This window comes from Aythya ferina, assembly GCF_964211825.1.
Source record: "Aythya ferina genome assembly, chromosome: W".
Classification (NCBI taxonomy): domain Eukaryota; kingdom Metazoa; phylum Chordata; class Aves; order Anseriformes; family Anatidae; genus Aythya; species Aythya ferina.
In genome coordinates this window covers 2,412,440-2,430,794 of record NC_140313.1, presented here as the reverse complement: position 1 = coordinate 2,430,794, position 18,355 = coordinate 2,412,440, and the positions used below count along the sequence as shown (strand labels likewise).

Here is an 18,355-nt window from a genome sequence, read left to right as displayed (position 1 = left end):
TGCAGTGTTAACCTGATGAATCTGTTACTTTTATAAAATCTCAATTAACCTTATACATTCAGTGTTTACAGTAAAATTTTCTACCCGCATTACTGTTGCTGTTAATTCATGCTTATTATGCCAAAACTACCACTATTTATTTTAGGGTGTGTAATTTAAATTAGTGCTTTACATTTGTTAAAAAATCAAGAGAACCTGTTTCACTGAGGTTTCCTTATCATTTTCAACTGTTTTTTTTTTTCCTTCTGTTTTTCTTCTTCAGAGTATTGTTACAGATCTGAGTTATACTGTTCGTTCCCCAATGCTGGATAAGTGGGAAGGAATTAAGCAGCTGAAAGCAGCCCTTTGGGCATTGGTTAGTAATAGATTTACAATGCTTTTGCAGCTGTTCAAGTTCCGTTACAACTTTTGATTCTGAAATAACTAAGCAAAATCCTTTAAAACTATCGTTTAGCTATTTTCTCATAAAATGTGTGAAATGTTCCGAACTAACTGAAATATCAGATGAAGAGTGTTCTCTGCATCTATATTTATTTTGAGCTTTTTCATCATCACTTTGTCTATTTTTTATTTTTATTTATTTTTTACAAATAAAACGAACATTGCCACATGTAAGAAACAGTGTTAGTACGGAACCAGTAATTACAACTTGCTATGTAATACATTTACTATGGCATTCCAAAATTCAGCCTTTCTGAGGGAAAGTTTGCTGCCACTGTTGACACTTGTGAATATATGGTCATGACATCACTGGTACTGGGGATAAAATGGGGAAAACCTAGTGTTTGTGTCTATCCAAGCTAAGCTTCTAAAGCTGCTTTGCCACCTTAACTTTTTATTTGCCTCTTTTCTGTCCTCCCCAAAGTTTGTTCTGGAACATTTGTTCAAGGTGACTATTACTGGAAGATATAGGTAAGTAATAAAATGCCTGTGTAAGAGAAATGCAAAATAAGTAAACTAAATTAATACTGGTGACTGTAGTAGAATTGGTAAATGTGAGGAATACATAGTAGTTAATTGTGACCAGTTTTAGGTAATATACTTAGTGTCCCAAGTCCTTCACTGGATTTGCACATCTAGGAAATACCAAAAAGGAGAGAGAAACTGCTCAATTTTCTAATACCTTTGACAGGATGTGGCTGGAAACTGTACCACGGACAAAAAACAGTGTTGAAGGTTTTACATTGATGGTGCTGCGGATCACATCAAAATCAAAACTTATTTGACAAACTATTTTATTCCAGGGCAATATTGGATCATCAAATTGGGGTCTTAACTTGCTTCAAGAGGAGAATGTAATTCCTGATATAACAGCACTTGCCCAACATTGTGAGGTTCTCTCCGTTAGAGGGTATGTGTATTCGATTTTTAAACAAAATTTTAAGATGTTAGTTCCAGTAGGATTTTTGATACCCTTGCTTTATTCACATGGATATAGTTTTGCCACTTATTTGGAAATTAATTATTAAGGATTATTGATGACAGATTTTGAGAGGATTCTCAGAATTTTATAGGAAGCTTAAAAGTACAAGAAGTAAGCAAATGAAACCTATGGAAAAATATATATTACTCTTTGCCTCTTTTAAAAAGCAATTAAAACATATGTAGCATGTATCTCTGTTGGAATCAACTTAATATTTCATCATTTTTATTCAGTAACTTTTTTGAATCTTTAAGAGAGCATAAATAGATTGTCTTTTGCCTAATAGTACTACTACATTAATGTTTTACTTTATGTATCGGGATTTTTGTAATAATTTGGTTTTATTTTTGAATAGTAGATATCTTTTAGTGTATTTCAGTTATTTTAGTGTATTTCTTAAGTTTCCATTGATTTACAAATAAAAATCAGGAATAAAAAGTTCCGTGGCAGTTTTGTGATGTTTTTGATGAATTGTTTTGTAACTGTTTCCTTTCAAATAAGAAATAAGTTTAGTTAAATTAGATGCTATTATTGCTCTTTTTTTCTATATATACATTAAATACAGAACCTGTGTCTACGTGCTTGGTCTAATAGCCAAAACTAAACAAGGATGTGACATTTTGAAGCATCACCACTGGGATGCAGTGAGACACAGTTACAGACAGCCTTGGCCAGTGGTCCCTGATGACATGGATCAGCTCTGCAATGAACTTTCTTCTATACCCAGCACTCTTAGCTTGAACTCTGAGTCCACCAGTTCTAGGCATAACAGTGAAAGTGAATCCATGCCTTCAAGTAAGTTTTAAAAACAATTCAAGACGGAAAATAAAACAGCTTTTTGTTTTGTTATCAAGCTTTTGTCAGGATGAGGTTCAGGCAAGTGTTTTAAAGGTGATATTAGCAAGAAAGAAGACTGCAGGCAGGGGGACAGTTATATATTCAGAAAGATGTAGACAAGTGAGAGTGAAGAAAATGTCTTAGATTTACATTTGGTGTAGAAGTAAGACATTTTAACATCAGGGTAAGTTATTAGCTTTTACGTCAAGTCATGGCAATTTACTGTAATACCCTACAAAAAATTCCATACTTAGGTATACATTATTTACTTGCTTGTCCTCAAAGGATTATCTAGAAAAAAATATATAAATATACATACAGTATTGCTATATTTAGTGTTAGTTATTTATATTTGGAATTTGAATCCAGAAATATACCATATTTAGCTATCATTAAAGGAGTATATCAGCTGCAATCCTAATAGCTACATATTTGCACTGAAATTTAGTGCAAATGAAATAGCTACAAATTTGCACTGCAGGAGGATCTGGATAGCCTGCACCGATGGGCTGAGGTCAACTGCATGAAGTTTAACAAGGCCAAGTGCTGGGTCCTCCACCTGGGGTGCAATAACCCCAAGCAGAGCTACAGGCTGGGAGATGAGTGGTTGGAAAGCTGCCAGGCAGAGAAGGACCTGGGAGTATTGGTTGATAGTCGGCTGAATATGAGCCAGCAGTGTGCTCAGGTGGCCAAGAAGGCCAACGGCATCCTGGCTTGTATAAGAAACAGTGTGACCAGCAGGGCTAGGGAGGTGATCGTCCCCCTGTACTCAGCTCTGGTGAGGCAGCACCTCGAGTACTGTGTTCAGTTTTGGGCCCCTTGCTACAAGAAGGACATCGAGGTGCTTGAGCGGGTGCAGAGAAGGGCGACGAAGCTGGTGAGGGGCCTGGAGAACACGTCCTACGAGGTGCGGCTGAGGGAGCTGGGCTTGTTCAGCCTGGAGAAAAGGAGGCTCAGGGGCGACCTTATCGCTCTTTACAGATACCTTAAAGGAGGCTGTAGCGAGGTGGGGGTTGGTCTGTTCTCCCACGTGCCTGGTGACAGGACGAGGGGGAATGGGCTTAAGTTGCGCCAGGGGAGTTTTAGGTTGGCTGTTAGGAAGAACTTCTTTACCGAAAGGGTTGTTAGACATTGGAACAGGCTGCCCAGGGAAGTGGTGGAGTCACCATCCCTGGAAGTCTTTAAAAGACGTTTAGATGTAGAGCTTAGGGATATGGTTTAGTGGGGACTGTTAGCGTTAGGTCAGAGGTTGGACTCGATGATCTTGAGGTCTCTTCCAACCTAGAAATTCTGTGATTCTGTGATTCTGTGAAATACGATAGTGTGGCTTTTCTTTTGAAGCAAGGAAACCTTCAACTCAGGTATTCCTGAAGTTACTTAATTTACTGTACTAAGTTGTGAAGAAAAAAATATTGCATTGAAAGTTACAATAAACCATATACTCTACAATTTTGGCTTTTATTGAACAGCTTGCTTTTTCATGACTTAGTTGATACGCTTTGAAGAAACGTTCTTTTTCATTGACAAAAGTCTTGTATAATTTCAGGTATGTTCATCATGGAGAATGACCGTTTTGGTAGCACTTCCACTAGTACATTCTTCCTAGATATTACTGAAGAAACAGAACAAATATTTTATGACAGACCTGGGCCTTCAAAGGACAAAGACCGTAGTTCCTTTCCTTTTTTTTCTTCTAGCAGACTTGTGAAAAATCGCATTCTAAACTCTCTTACTCTACCTAATAAAAAACACAGGAGCAGCAGTGATCTAAAAGGAGGAAAGCTGACATCATCTGACAGTAAACCAAGCCTGAGACGAAATCGTACTGTAACAGGACCTTCCAGTAACATAGATTTTTCTGCTGGGGAAGAATTCAACCCTGTTTTCAGAGTTCCTAAAATGCAGACTTTACGATTAGAAACTTCTTTTGTTGGAAGTAAGCACATGGAAGATACCAATAGTACCCCTAGTATTGGAGAAAATGATTTGAAGCTGCCAAAAGGTTTTGGAAATGAAATTCACCAGGAAAGTACAAACAGAGAAAGGCTAATAGGAGATGGTACTACACAAGCACATTTTAAGAGTCGTAGCTTAAGTTTTAATACAGATACCACGACAAGTGGCATAAGCTCAATGAGCTCTAGCCCTTCAAGGGAGATTATAGGTGTGGACACTACAAATGTAAACAGTGACTGTGGAAGTTTGAGTACTGTAGTAAGCACAAAAACAGTTAAACCAAGTCACTGTTCAACACCACAGTCTAACCACCTGTCTCTCTCAAAATCAAACTCTGTGTCCCTGGTACTGCCAGGGTCTTCTCATACACTTCCTCGAAGAGCCCAGTCTCTTAAAGCTCCTTCTCTTGCTACAATAAAAAGTCTTGCTGACTATAACTTTAGCTACACAAGTTCTCGAGATGCCTTTGGTTATGCTACACTAAAACGCTTACAACAGCAGAGGATGCATCCTTCACTGTCTCACTCAGAAGCCCTAGAATCTCCAGTAAAGGACCTGCTGTTTACTGACACTATTACCATGAAGTCTGGCAGCCTGGATTCTCGGCTAACCCTAAGCCAGTAAGAGATTATTTTGTGCTCGTTTCTTTCTTCAAAGCTAGAAGAGCAATTAAATAAGAAAAATATTGTTCTAATATTTTTTCCAAATTCATCTAAAAGTGACAGTTGTTGCAGGGTACTAGATAACTTCACTTAAAGAGGTACTGATATTAGTAGAATAATATGCTAATGAGAAGTCTGAACTTCTTAAGTGCTGTAAGAGAAGCCCAGCTTACATTGCTGTACTTAGCCCCTTTAATACTGTCAGTGACAAAAGAGTATGTTTCCTTCTATTGTATTTGCTTCCTGTTTAACTCTTCTATTATTTAAACATAGTTACGTGACTAATGTTGCTGAAGTTGCAATCACAGAAAATTGCTGGTGCAGTCAGAGCTGTATTTTCTTTATGTTACTTGGAGAAGTTTTAGGGACACCATGTCTTGCCAGTATACTATACTCAAGTTCACTGTGGCATCGAGGCCAGTGGTGAGATACTGGTACCACTGTTATGAATGTGCATTTGGCTTCTAGCTACAGCAGAGCAAAGATTTCACTCCTTGGGTTTATTTTTAGATTGTATGGTCACCTCCTTTATTTTTGAGTAATATTAGATGGTCTGGAAACTAATTTGATAGTTAACTAAGATATCTAGCTCATGACATTGACATTGTTCCAACAGCTACAGTCAATGCTCAAAAACTTTCTCTTAATAGCTTTCCTACTTCTCAAACTTTTCCTTTCAGATCAGCTTTTAACTAATGGTTTGGATTTTCATATTGCTATTGAAAGGGAAGAGACATTTTCTATCTCTGTTTTTTACCTAAACGTCCTTTCTCACGTGAGAGAAAGGGGAGGAATCACCAGTACATTAGTCACTTCCTGAGTGCATGGAACAGCAAGTGCCTTGTCCCTGAATTGCATTCCACATAGCCAGTTGTGTGTATATAGTACCTGTTTGTTATCGCTCGTTTTCCTACTGATTAAGAGCAACATTGTCTTGGTTTCAGTTAGGAGAGAGTTAATTTTCTTCCTAGTAGCTGGTAGAATGCTATGTTTTGGCTTAGGATGAGAAGAGTGCTGAAAACACGCTGATGTTTTAATTGTTGCAGAGCAGTGCTTACACCAAGCCAAGGACGTTTCAGCTTCTTATGCTGCCCTGCCAGCAAGGAGGCTGGGGGTGCACAAGGAGCTTCGCGGGGACAGAACCAGGACAGCTGACCCAAAATGGCCAAAGGGATATCCCATTCATATGTACTGTGCTAAACAATAAAAACAGTGGGGAATTGGCTGGGGGGACATCTGTTGCTTGTTGTCTGGTTGGGCATTATCAGGTATTGAGCAATTGCGTTGTTTATTAATCACTTGCTTTGTTTATTCTTTTTGTTGTTGTTTGCTGTTTTCCTTGTCCTTTTTTTCCCCTTTCTTGTTAAATTGTCCTTGTCTCGGTCCATGAGTTCTTGCAATTTTCTTTCAAATTTCTCCCCCATACCAGTTGTAGGTGGAGTGAGCAAACAGCTGTGTGGCATTTAGTTGCCTGCTGGGTTAAACCACAAGAAGTTTGCCATGCATAGTGTCCTGGTTTCAGTTAGCACAGAATTAATTTTCTTCCTAGTAGCTGGTGGAATGCTGTGTTTTGGCTTAGAATGAGAAGAGTGCTGATAACACCCCGATGCTTTAATTGTTGCAGAGCAGTGCTCATACTAAGCCAAGGACATCTCAGCCTTTGCTCTGTCCTGCCAACGGGCAGGCTGGGGGGTGCAGTAAGAGCTGGGAGGGGACAGACCCAGGACAGGTGACCCAAACTAGCCAAAGGGGTATTCCATACCATCTGACGTCATGCTAAACAATATATAGGGGTGGCTAGCCGGGGGGAGGGGGCCGGACTGCTCGGGGTTAGGCTGGGCATCGGTCAGCGGGTGGTGAGCAATTGCATTGTGCATCACTTGTTTGTACATACTATTATTACTTTCGTATTATCACCATTGTATCATCATTATTATTATTGTTATTATTATTTTGTTATTTTTTTTTCCTGTCTTATTAAACTGTCTTTATCTCAACTCACGGGCTTCACTTTCCATTTCTCTCCCCCGTCCCAGAGAGGGAGGGGGGAGGGTGAGCGAACGGCTGCGTGGTGTTTAGCTGCCGGTCGGGTTAAACCACGACACATAGTTAGCACTTTTAGCACGTTTGTCTTCTTATTCAATTTTATTTTATTTTTTAATATAACCTATAGTATGACTTTCTAGGTGTGTTTTTTTTTTCCTTTTGAAAGAAATTTGAGGAATAATGATGAAAATGATGGAGAAGTCTGTCATGTTATATTAGCACTTATCTGGTCATCTTTGAATAGGATGCTTTATTCACTGCATAGACAATCTAGTTTAGCTTGTTTAGTATAAAGTTTTCATAGGCTTTTATCTTCAATGAGAACTAAAATGAGAGGTGGCCAAATGAGATTTGCATCTGATCAGCAGATTGATCTGATCAGCTGACTCTGATCAGCATTGAAGATATGTTCTCGCCTCGCCGGGGCGATCGGCTCTGGGGCAGACGCGTTCTGCAGCGGAGCAGGGGATCGAGACGGGCAGGGCTTTTTTTCCGGCATCAAGGCCACTCGAGGCAGCTGAGGGAGCTGCCAGGACCCGGTAGCCCTCATGAGGGAGGCTGACGAGGCGTAGGCGGAGCCAGCAGCGCCCCCTCCCCTGACATTCAAAGGCAGCCCCTAGGGAGCACAGCGATTAGGATGGGCAGTCAGGGCGTGGCGCGGCAGTTCGCACGGGCAGGGCGATTTCGGAGATGGCAGAGCATCATTCCCCACTCAGAACAGCTCGTCTACCGGCTGTCTACCTATAGCTAGACCGCCATGGTCTGCGCTAGGCAGAAAGCTCTTTCTAGAAAGTCTGTGGTGACCCAGACAGAGTGCCTGCTCAAAAGTGTGGCAGTTCAGGTCTCTGGATGCACGGAGTGCCTGAGCCATCTGAGGGTGGCAGAGAGACTGTGTGTGTGAGGTGTGAGAAGTTGGATGACCTGGTCAGCCTGGTGGCAGAGCTCAAGGAGGAGGTGGAGAGATTAAGGACCATCAGAGAGTGTGAGCAGGAGATAGACTGGTGGAGCAACTCCCTGCTAGGCCTGAAGGAAAGGCGCTGGGGTGAGACACCCCAAACAATGGTAGACCCTCTGCCCTGTTGCTGTTGGACAGAGGGAGGGGACCTAGGAGATAAAGAGGAATAGAAACAGGTCCCCGCTTGGCATCACAGGCAACCCCCCCCTACCAGCCTTGCCTTCCCAGGTGCCCTTACACAACAGGTTTGAGACCTTGGAGCTTAAGAGACTGGTGGGTGAAGATGAGGTCAAAAGTCCATCCAGGAGGATGCCTAGGGCGAGGAAGTCAACTCCATGCCTTAGGACTGCCTCCACCAAGAAAGAAAGGAGGGTGATTGTTGTAGGTGAATCCCTTCTCAGGGGAACAGAGGGCCCTATTTGTCGGCCTGACCCTACCCGTAGGGAAGTCTGCTGCCTCCCTGGGGCCAGGGTCAGGGACATTGCCAGAAACCTTCCTAACCTGATTCACCCCTCTGATTGCTATTCTCTATTAGTAGTCCAGGCTGGTGGCAATGAAATTGCTGAGAGAAGCCTGAAGGCTATCAAACAGGACTTTAGAGGACTGGGACGATTAGTAGATGGAGCGGGAGTACAGGTGATGTTTTCTTCCATCCCTACAGTGGCAGGGAGGGGTACAGAAAGGATATGGAAAGCCCACCTGATAAACACGTGGCTCAGAGGCTGGTGCCAATGCAGAAATTTTGTGGCTTTTGACCACGGGACACTTTACTCAGCACCTGGCCTGATAGCTGCAGATGGGGTATGTTGCCAGGGGCCTTCCAGTCACTTCCAGTTCAGGGTCTGGCTAGATATCAGTCAGCTGGTGGTGAGAAATTGCATTGTGCATCACGTTCTTTGTTTATACTTTTTTTTTTCTTTAATTTGTTCCTTTCTTATTAAACTGTCTTTATCTTAGTCCATAAGTTCTTGCATTTTTCTTTTGAGTTTTCTACCCCATCCCACTGTTGGAGGGGAGGGGAGCACGGTGAATGAGCCAGGGGCTGTGTGGTGTTTAGATATCTGCTGGGTTAAACCACAATACAGTATAATTTAACACTCGTTCAAAATTCTATTCCTTGGTGTTTTCCAACCATGGAAGAACATGTCACGAAACTGTCTTAGGCTTCTTTCTTCATTCTTGAGTCTTTTTTTTTTTTTTTTTTGATGTTACAGGCACTAAGTCACTGATCTTAAAATTGTGTTTCTATTTTCATTTCTGCATCTGTCATTTATGATTCTATGATTCATACATTTTGTATATTGTGATAATATTGTTTGATACTAGGAAAACTCATGACATTGGTGTTACATGGGTATTACTGTTACTGTTGTTGACGTGTTGGAATTGACCACATAACTTCTTACAGTGTGTTTAGAAGTTGAATTCTATCCAGAGAAGGGCTACTAAGATGGTGAATGGGCCTAGAGGGGAAGATGTATGAGGAGTGGCTGAGGTCACTTGGCCTGTTCAGCCTTGAGAAGAGGAGGCTGAGGGGAGACCTCATTGCGGTCTACAACTTCCTCAAGAGTGGGAGTGAAGGGGAAAGTGCTGATCTGTTCTCTTTAGTCACCAGTGATAGGATCCACGGGAATGGTGTCAAGCTGCAACAGGGGAGGTTCAGGCTGGATATCGTGAAGAGGTTCTTCACTGAGAGGGTGGTCGCACACTGGAACAGGCTTCCCAGGGACGTAGTCATGGCACCAAGCCTGTCTGATATTAAGAAGTGTTTGGACTGTGCACTTAGTCATATGGTCTGAATTTTTGGGTAGACCTTTGTGGAGCCAGGAGTTGGACTCGATGATCATTAAGGGTCACTTCCAACTTGGGATATTCCATGATTCTATCCTACTGGACAAAATGTCCAGCATATAGCTAAACAAAAACATATGATGGATGAGCAATTGGCTGACGGGCAGGGCTTGGCATTCTACAAGCAGCTGACAGAAGTCGTGCAATCACCAGCACTTGTTCTCATGGGGGACTTCAACTTCCCAGACATATCCTGGAAATACAATACAGCTCAGAGGAAGCAGTCTAGGAGGTTTCTGGAGAGTGTGGAAGATAGCTTCCTGATGCATCTGGTTAGTGAGCCTACCCAGGGAGGTGCCCCGCTAGACCTTCTATTCACAGAGAAGGACTGGTGGGAGATGTGGTGGTTGGGGGCTTTCTTGGGCAGAGTGACCACAAAATGGTAGAGTTCTCTATTCTTGGCGAAGTCAGGAGGAGGATCAGTAAAACTGCTACCTTTGATTTCTGGAGGGCAGACTTTGAATTGTTCAGAACACTGGTTGACAGAGTCCCTTAGGAGGCGGTTCTGAAGGGCAGAGGAGTCCAGGAAGGCTGGGCATTCTTCAAGAAGGAAATCTTAAAGGCTCAGGAGCAGTCTGTCCCCATGTACCCAAAGACAAGCCAGCGCAGAAGAAGACTGGCCTGGCTGAACAGACAGCTGTGGCTAGAGCTTAGGAGAAAAGAGGGTTTATGAACTTTGGAAAAGAGGGCAGGCCACTTAGGAGGACTGTAATGATGTTGTAAGGCTGTGCAGGGACAAAATTAGAAAGGCCAAAGCTCATCCGGAGCTCAATCTGGCCACTGCTGTTAAAGATAACAAAAAATGTTTTTTATAAACACGAAAAGGAGGGCTAAGGAGAACCTCCATCCTTTACTGGATGCAGGGGGAAACTTAGTTACAAGAGATGAGGAAAAGGCTGAGGTGCTTAATGTTTTCCTTTCCTCAGTCTTTAGCGGCAAGACCAGTTGTTCTCCCAGTACCCTGAGCTGGTGGAAGGGGAGCAGGATGCGGCCCTCATAATCCTTGAGGAAATGGTTGTCAACCTGATACAGCACTTAAATGTACGGAAGTCAAGGAGGTCGGATGGGATTCACCCAAGGGTACTGAGAGAACTGGCAGAGGACCTGGCCAAGCCACTTTCCATCATTTATCAGCAGTCCTGGCTATCGGGGGAGGTCCCAGTTGACTGGCGGCTAGCAAACGTGACACCCATCTACAAGAAGGGCCGGAGGGCAGACCCGGGGAACTATAGGCCTGTCAGTTTGACCTCAGTGCCAGGGAAGCACATGGACCAGATTGTCTTGAGTGTCATCACGCGGCACTTGCAGGGCAACTAGGCAATCAGGCCCAGTCAGCATGGGTTTATGAAAGGCAGGTCCTGCTTGACAAACCTGATCTCCTTCTATGACAAAGTGACGCGCTGGGTGGATGAGGGAAAGGCTGTGGATGTGGTCTACCTTGACTTCAGTAAGGCTTTTGACACTGTTTCCCACAGCATTCTCCTCAAGAAACTGGCTGCTCGTGGCTTGGAATGGTATACACTTCGTTGGGTTAAAAACTGGCTGGGTAGCTAGGCCCAAAGAGTCGTGGTGAATGGAGTTAAATCCAGTTGGAGGCCAGTCACTAGTGGAGTCCCCCAGGGCTCAGTACTGGGGCCAGTTCTCTATAATATCTTTATCGATGATTTGGATGAGGGGATCGAGTGCACCCTCAGTAAGTTTGCAGATGACACCAAGTTAGGTGCATGTGTTGATCTGCTTGAGGGTAGGAAGGCTCTGCAGGAGGATCTGGATAAGCTGGACTGATGGGCTGAGGTCAACTGCATGAAGTTCAACAAGGCCAAGTGCCGGGTCCCGCACCTGGGGCGCAATAACCTCAAGCAGAGCTACAGGCTGGGAGATGAGTGGTCGGAAAGCTGCCATGCAGAGAAGGACCTGGGAGTATTGGTGGATAGTCGGCTGAATATGAGCCAGCAGTGTGCTCAGGTGGCCAAGAAGGCCAACAGCATCCTGGCTTGTATAAGAAGCAGTGTGGCCAGCAGGTCTAGATTGTCCCCCTGTACTCGGCTTTGGTGAGGCCACACCTCGAGTACTGTGTTCAGTTTTGGGCCCCTCGCTACAAGAAGGATATGGAGGTACTCGAGCGAGTCCAGAGAAGGGCGACGAAGCTGGTGAGGGGCCTGGAGAACAAGTCCTACGAGGAGCGGCTGAGGGAGCTGGGCTTGTTCAGCCTGGAGAAGAGGAGGCTCAGGGGCGACCTTATTGCTCTCTACAGGTACCTTAAAGGAGGCTGTAGCGAGATGGGGGTTGGTCTGTTCTCCCACATGCCTGGTGACAGGATGAGGGGGAACGGGCTAAAGTTGTGCCAGGGGTGTTTTAGGTTGGATATTAGGAAGAACTTCTTTACCGAGAGGGTTGTGAGGCATTGGAACGGGCTGCCCAGGGAAGTGGTGGAGTCACCATCCCTGGAGGTCTTTAAAAGACGTTTAGATGTAGAGCTTAGTGATATGGTTTAGTGGAGTACTTGTTAGTGTTAGGTCAGATGTTGGACTAGGTGATCTTGGAGGTCTCTTCCAGCCTAGATGATTCTGTGATTCTCCAACCTCTTTTGTTCTGTGTTATTTTCCCAACCTATTTCTTTTTTTGTTCCTCAGGTTGGTTGTCACAGTCAACACTGCTCACTGTGCATCTTCAAGTTGCTTTTTTAATCTTAAATTTACCAAATTTTTCCTCCACATTTAGGAGTCACACACTGGATCACCTTTAGAGTACAGGAAAAAAATGTTCCTTGCTTGTATCTCTGGTACTTAGCTTGCCCAAGCTTTGCATTTGCAGGAATGTGCCTGTTCAGGTCTGAATTTGTGAATAAAGGTGCATTCTGTGCATTGTTACAGTTAAAATCGTCATTTAGCAGTTTTAAAGCCTAAATCTTTTCTGATTCTGTCTGGGCTGTAAATTTTCAAGGACCATTAAGTTGGAAAAAACTTGTACTTTTACAAGGTTGGCAGCCTCTTAAGCAGAAATTTAATCTACCTGTCTTTTGAGTCTGTGTCCCAGGGCTTCCAAAGAGAAGATTACAAATTTTTACTATAGGAACTGTCAGACCATGCGGTACAACGTGAGACAGAAATAATGAAATACACCTATAGCTATAACTTAACAGAGTAACAAGCTCTGGATTCTACAATGGGAAGACAAGAATAGTCTTTGTGACAGTAGTCCTTCTTATATGTAATGTGCAGGAATGACAGATTTACCGAGATTGTGATTTATTATTTTAATGTTACAGGTTCATGAAAGCTTTAAGTTATGCTTCATTAGACAAAGAAGATCTATTAAGTCCTATTAACCAAAACACACTTCAGCGTTCCTCCTCTGTTTGTTCTATGGTTTCTAATGCTACATACGGTAGCTTTGATGATTACATTGGCCTTGCTCTCCCAGTGGATATCAATGAAATATTTCAGGTATGTATGAGTTAACTTAATGGGTTCGTTTGCACTTTCTTACTGAAAGGTAGTGAATTGTTGCATTTTCATCAGAATAGATTAGATCTACAGAAAGGAAGAAAACAGGATGTGGTACTTTCAAGGAATACATTTTGGAGAACAAGAATTTCTTTTCTAATTGTGTTAACAGAAAAGTGCTAGTCTGTTTTGTATTATTAGGCAAATAATGACACAGAGTAGGTTAAAGTGTTAAACAATGGCAGCATAAATATGCTGTTGTGATATTTTAGTTGACAGCTAGTTTTTATACTAAAATTAACATAGTCTATGGACATTAGTTAATATCTCTAGCCAACTTGTTGATCATTAGTCAACCATAAATGATGTGCATAATCCTACAGTAAACTTTCTGCTCCTGTGATCTTAATATTACTTTATTTGTATTTATATCATCATAGCATTACATTGTATTGTCTTTACTTAACTTCCCAGATACACCTTTTAATTTAGAACAGATTATCTCAGTTTCTTATCAGTTGCCTTCCTGTCTACTTAGTTAAAACACATGCCAGTCTAACAAACTGATACATCACAAGTTTTAATATTCTGTTATGTAATTATTAAAGACAGAAGGGCATGGTCTATGTCAAAGGTAAATCAGTGGCTTCCTTATCTTTAGTATACTTTGTCTTTGCCATTCAAACCTAAATTATTTTCTCACTAATCTCAAAAATTACTAAAGCTAGAATAAATGCAAGATCTTCCATCATACCAATTTCTGTTTTCCCTTTGTGAAATGACTACTTTCTTACTATCTTTCTTACTATCTTTCCTTCACAGTCTTTATGGTATATTTATGTTGTCTCATTTCTTCTCTCAGTTCTACATGTCTCAACTCTACAACATCTTACAGGCAACATTTTAGATGTCCTGGGTGTTTTTTATTCTGCTCTCCTGAGATCTCCAGTGTTACAGAGAGATCATGGACAGATCATTAATAGCCGCTTTTGGGTCACTGATTTTCTTACAGCCTGTCACCACTATGTTTTTACCATTTACTGTCTGTTTATAAGTCTTGTTTAATAAAAGTTCATTCACAACTGTATGTTGTTTTGTTGTTTGTTTTTTCCCCATTGGCTTTTCTTTAGTACTCAGGAGCCCATTCTTAATTTCCTCCTCCTCTAATTATATCTTTTTTCCTGAAGTTGTCCTCACAAAATCTGTTTTTCCTTTGGATATGATTATCACCTGTGTGCTAATTTTGATTTTTCACTTGAATGTTCCAGATAAAGGAGACTCCATATTTCCAGAAGAAAACCACACCTCCATTTGATGACTGTGGATCTAGGGCTTCTGCATCTGATGCAGGAGGTATTGTTCTTGTTTCTCTTCTGTACCTTTATGTTCTTTTATTTGTACATGTTGTTTGGGGTAGTGTGTTGGTTTATTTGTTTATTTTTCTTTACAGAAAATGTTATTTTTATATGTTAAGTTTTGAGAGCTGTTTTCTGGATTTTAGGATAGCAGACCATTGATTCCATTTTTTTATGTAGTTCAAGATAATGCAGTGCTGTTTCAACATAAACTTGATCCAGCTCTAATAACCTAAGGAAGAATGCCTACATATCTTTGATTGCAGTATGAGCTAATGCTAATTGAAGACTGGTAGTGATATTGCATTAAAGAAAGAAACAAAATTTAAGCTAAGATTAAAAAAAAAAAATAATGCCACATACAAATTGAGCTGTTATATTTTGACTCTTATTTGATTACATGTGAATTTATAAGAACCAATAAATGTGTTGGGTGTGTATTTCAGAAAGTAAATTATAACTTTATGTGATGTTTTCATGACAATTGATCAGAAGAGGTGATGGCACATGGTATGAGAGAATTGCAAGTGCTCTGTAATGCCTGGCTTGTTCTGGAATGATCTTCCTTTTTACAAAAGCAGAAACAGAAATCTGTAAGGCATTGATATGTGCCTCTTCAGTAGGGAAAACTAAAACTGAAACATTGATACTGGTCCTGAAATAGTACAGGATATCTGTTGTGTTACTTGTTAGTTAACTTGAATTTTATTATAAGCACTTAAACATTCAAATAGACACATCTTGCTTCTTTTTTTTTTTTTTTTTTCTTCTTTTGTGTTGTTAGTGTAATATATAAAACTGACTTTCCTGAAAGTGTCTGTCTGTATTTTGTGAAGTTTCAGTGTCCTGGGTTTGGCTGGAACAGAGTTAATTTCCTTCCTAGTATCTGGTATAGTGCTGTGTTTTGGATTTAGGATGAGAATAATGTTGATAACACACTGATATCTTAGTTATTGCAGAGCAGTGCTTACACTAAGCCAAGCACTTTTCAGCTTCTCATATTGCCCTGCCAATGAGGAGGCTGGGGGTACACAAGGAGCTGGGAGGGGACAGAACCAGGACAGCTGACCCAAACTAGCCAAAGGGATATTCCTTACCATATGATGTCATGCTGAGCAATAAAACTGGAGGGAGTTTGGTATCCTTTTGGTGTCCAACGCGGGGCACAATGGGTTGAGATAACAGTTCTGACCAGAGTGTTTAAAAAAAAAAAACAAAAAACACTTATAATCATTATACTTGTTTAATAGTTGTTGGACACAATATTGTTTTATTTGTCTAAGGTTAAACAACTATTTAAGAATACCACCCAGAGATCTGCCCTAAGGCAGGATCGTGATGGGTAGAAGGGAGTGTGGGGTGATATTGGCAGGTATCTGTTACGATTGTCACCTCTGATGGTTTTTGACTTCACCCCTGAACAAGTATGAAATCATTTAAAAAAAAAAAAAAAATTAAAAAAAGTATGCCCCAACCCTGGCAATGCCAGAGATTTACAGCTTGCCACACTGTGCTGGGGTCTGGATTGCACCTATCAAACAAGAGTCAACAGTATTCAGTACCCTCAAGAAGAGAATGCTTCTGGATCCAACTCCTGCAACAGACACTGCAGCTGAACCAGAGAACCAACCTGTGTTGGTATCAATCGCCCCTATAATCAAGAAAAAACTATGGTAGTGGAAGCCAGCTCATTCAGGAATAGAAGGAACTTATACTAGAAAAGGGAATAAGGAAGAAGTGGATGAGGCAGGCTACTCCAAAGTAGGGCCGTCACGAGATCAGGAGGAGGAAGAAGCAGAAGTCATAAATGACACGGTAACTGCCTGATCCATATCCCTCAGTGAACTGCAAGATATACAGAGGGATTTCAGCCATCATCCAGGCAAGTGCATTATGTAGCTGCTCCAATGCTGGGATAATGGGGCCAGTAGCATGGAATTCGAGGGCAAGGAAGCCAAGCAGCTGGAATCCCTCTATAGGGAAGGGGGCATTGACAAAGCAATTGGAAAAGGGATACAAGCCCTCAGCTTCTGGAGGCAACTCCTTTGAAGCATGAAGGAAAGGTGTCCCTTCAAGGAAGATGTATGTCATCCAGGCAAGAGGACCACAGTGGAAAAGGGTGTCCAGTACCTGAAGGAATTAGCTGTGCTGGAGGTAATTTATGATGACCTGGCCAACGAACAGGTATCCAAAGATATAGATGAAGTCAAGTGCATGCGACCCATGTGGCAGAAGTCTGTATGGAGTGCACCATCATATGACAACTTATTGGCAGCAATGACCTAGAAAAATGTAGAGGGACAAACAGTGGCTGCATTGGCTGGCATGCTCTATCACTATGAAGAAACACTCTATTCTTCCTTACCAGCCTGCATCTCAGATGTGGAGAAACTGGTTCAGAAGCTTGAAGAGAGAGAATGTCTTTTTCTCCACCTATACAGGCAAGTATCTCGGCTATTAGGAGTATGAGTTCTTCTGCTAAAGAGAGAGGATAGAGCGTGCATGCACAACATACCACCCTGTGGTTTTACCTGTGTGACCACGGGGAGGAAGTGGGATGGGAAATTTACTTCAACCTTTGAGGCAGAGAGAGGTACGTGAGTCGAAAGGAAAAACAATGAAAAAAGGGAGTTCTACCAAGAAAATAGCTGCTCCAGTTTCCAGTAGGGAGTTCCCCAGACAAAGTAGAAGGGTTGATCTTAACAACGGGACTTCTGATTTTTATTTACAAGAAGTGAGTAATGAATGCTATGACCAGGACTAGAGGGGCTCTTCCTCCAGTCAGACAGAGGAAAAGGACAACTGGGTTTATTGGACTGTGTGGATTTGATGGCCTGGCACATCAGACCCACAGGAGTATACAGCTCTAAGTGGACACTGGTGCAGAGTGTACTCTAATGCCATAAAACTATAAAGGGGCAGAACCCATCTGTATTTCTGGAGTGACAGGGGGATCACAACAAGTAACTGTATTGGAGGTCGAAGTGAGTCTAACTGGAAATGAGTGGCAAAAGCACCCCATGACTGCTGTCTAGAGGCTTCATGCATCCTTGACATAGACTACCTCAGGAGAGGGTACTTCAAGGACCCAAAAGGGTACCAGTGGGCTTTTAGCATAGCTGCCTTGGAAATGGAGGATATTTAAGTTGTCTACCTTGTCTGGTCTCTTCTCCAAGAACCCTGTTGTTATGGGGTTGCTGAGGGTCAAAGAACAACATGTGCCAATCACTACCACAACAGTGCACCAGCAGCAATATTGCACCAACAGAATCAACTGGTTGATTCTTATCCATAAGCTGGTTCCTCAACTGGAGAGCCAAGGAGTGATCAGCAAGGCTTGCTCACCCTTTAGTAGACCCATATGGCCAGTGCAGAAGACTAATTGATAGTGGAGTATCGTGTCCTGAATGAAGTCTCACCACCGCTGAGTGCTGCTGTGCTGGACATGCTAGAACTTGAATATGAACTGGAGTCAAAGGCAGCCAAGTGGCATTCCACAATTGAAATCGCTAATGCGTTGTTTCTCAGTCCCTTTGGCAGCAGAGTGCAGGACAGTTTGCTTTCACTTGGAGGGGCATCCAGTACACCTAGAATTGACAACCCGGGGGGAGGGGTCAGGGGGTGGGGAAACACAGCCCTACCCTTTGCTATGGACTGATCCGGACTGCCCTGGAACAGGGAGAAGCTCCTGAACACTAGCACTACGTTGATGACATCATTGTGTGGGGCAACACAGCAGAAGACATTTTTGAGAAAGGGAAGAAAATAGTCCAAATTTTTCTGAAAGATGGTTTTGCCATAAAACAAAGTAAGGTCAAGGGACC

The 18,355-nt window shown here is 42.2% G+C and overlaps 1 protein-coding gene across 6 annotated transcripts in view; it reads left to right on the top strand.

Annotated features, from left to right (window-relative positions):
* The window catches only part of LOC311426257 (rapamycin-insensitive companion of mTOR-like), a 238,986-nt gene that overhangs the window by 199,975 nt on the left and 20,656 nt on the right, over positions 1 to 18,355 (top strand). For 5 of the 6 annotated variants that reach the window (XM_084502479.1, XM_084502476.1, XM_084502478.1 and 2 more), the window contains 6 exons: positions 263 to 355; positions 1,245 to 1,351; positions 1,989 to 2,218; positions 3,807 to 4,836; positions 12,999 to 13,176; positions 14,445 to 14,529. In XM_084502479.1, coding sequence (XP_084358605.1) covers positions 263 to 355; positions 1,245 to 1,351; positions 1,989 to 2,218; positions 3,807 to 4,836; positions 12,999 to 13,176; positions 14,445 to 14,529 — 1,723 coding nt within the window. The remainder of the gene's footprint in view (positions 1 to 262; positions 356 to 1,244; positions 1,352 to 1,988; positions 2,219 to 3,806; positions 4,837 to 12,998; positions 13,177 to 14,444; positions 14,530 to 18,355) is intronic. The other variant, XM_084502477.1, reaches the window with a different exon arrangement.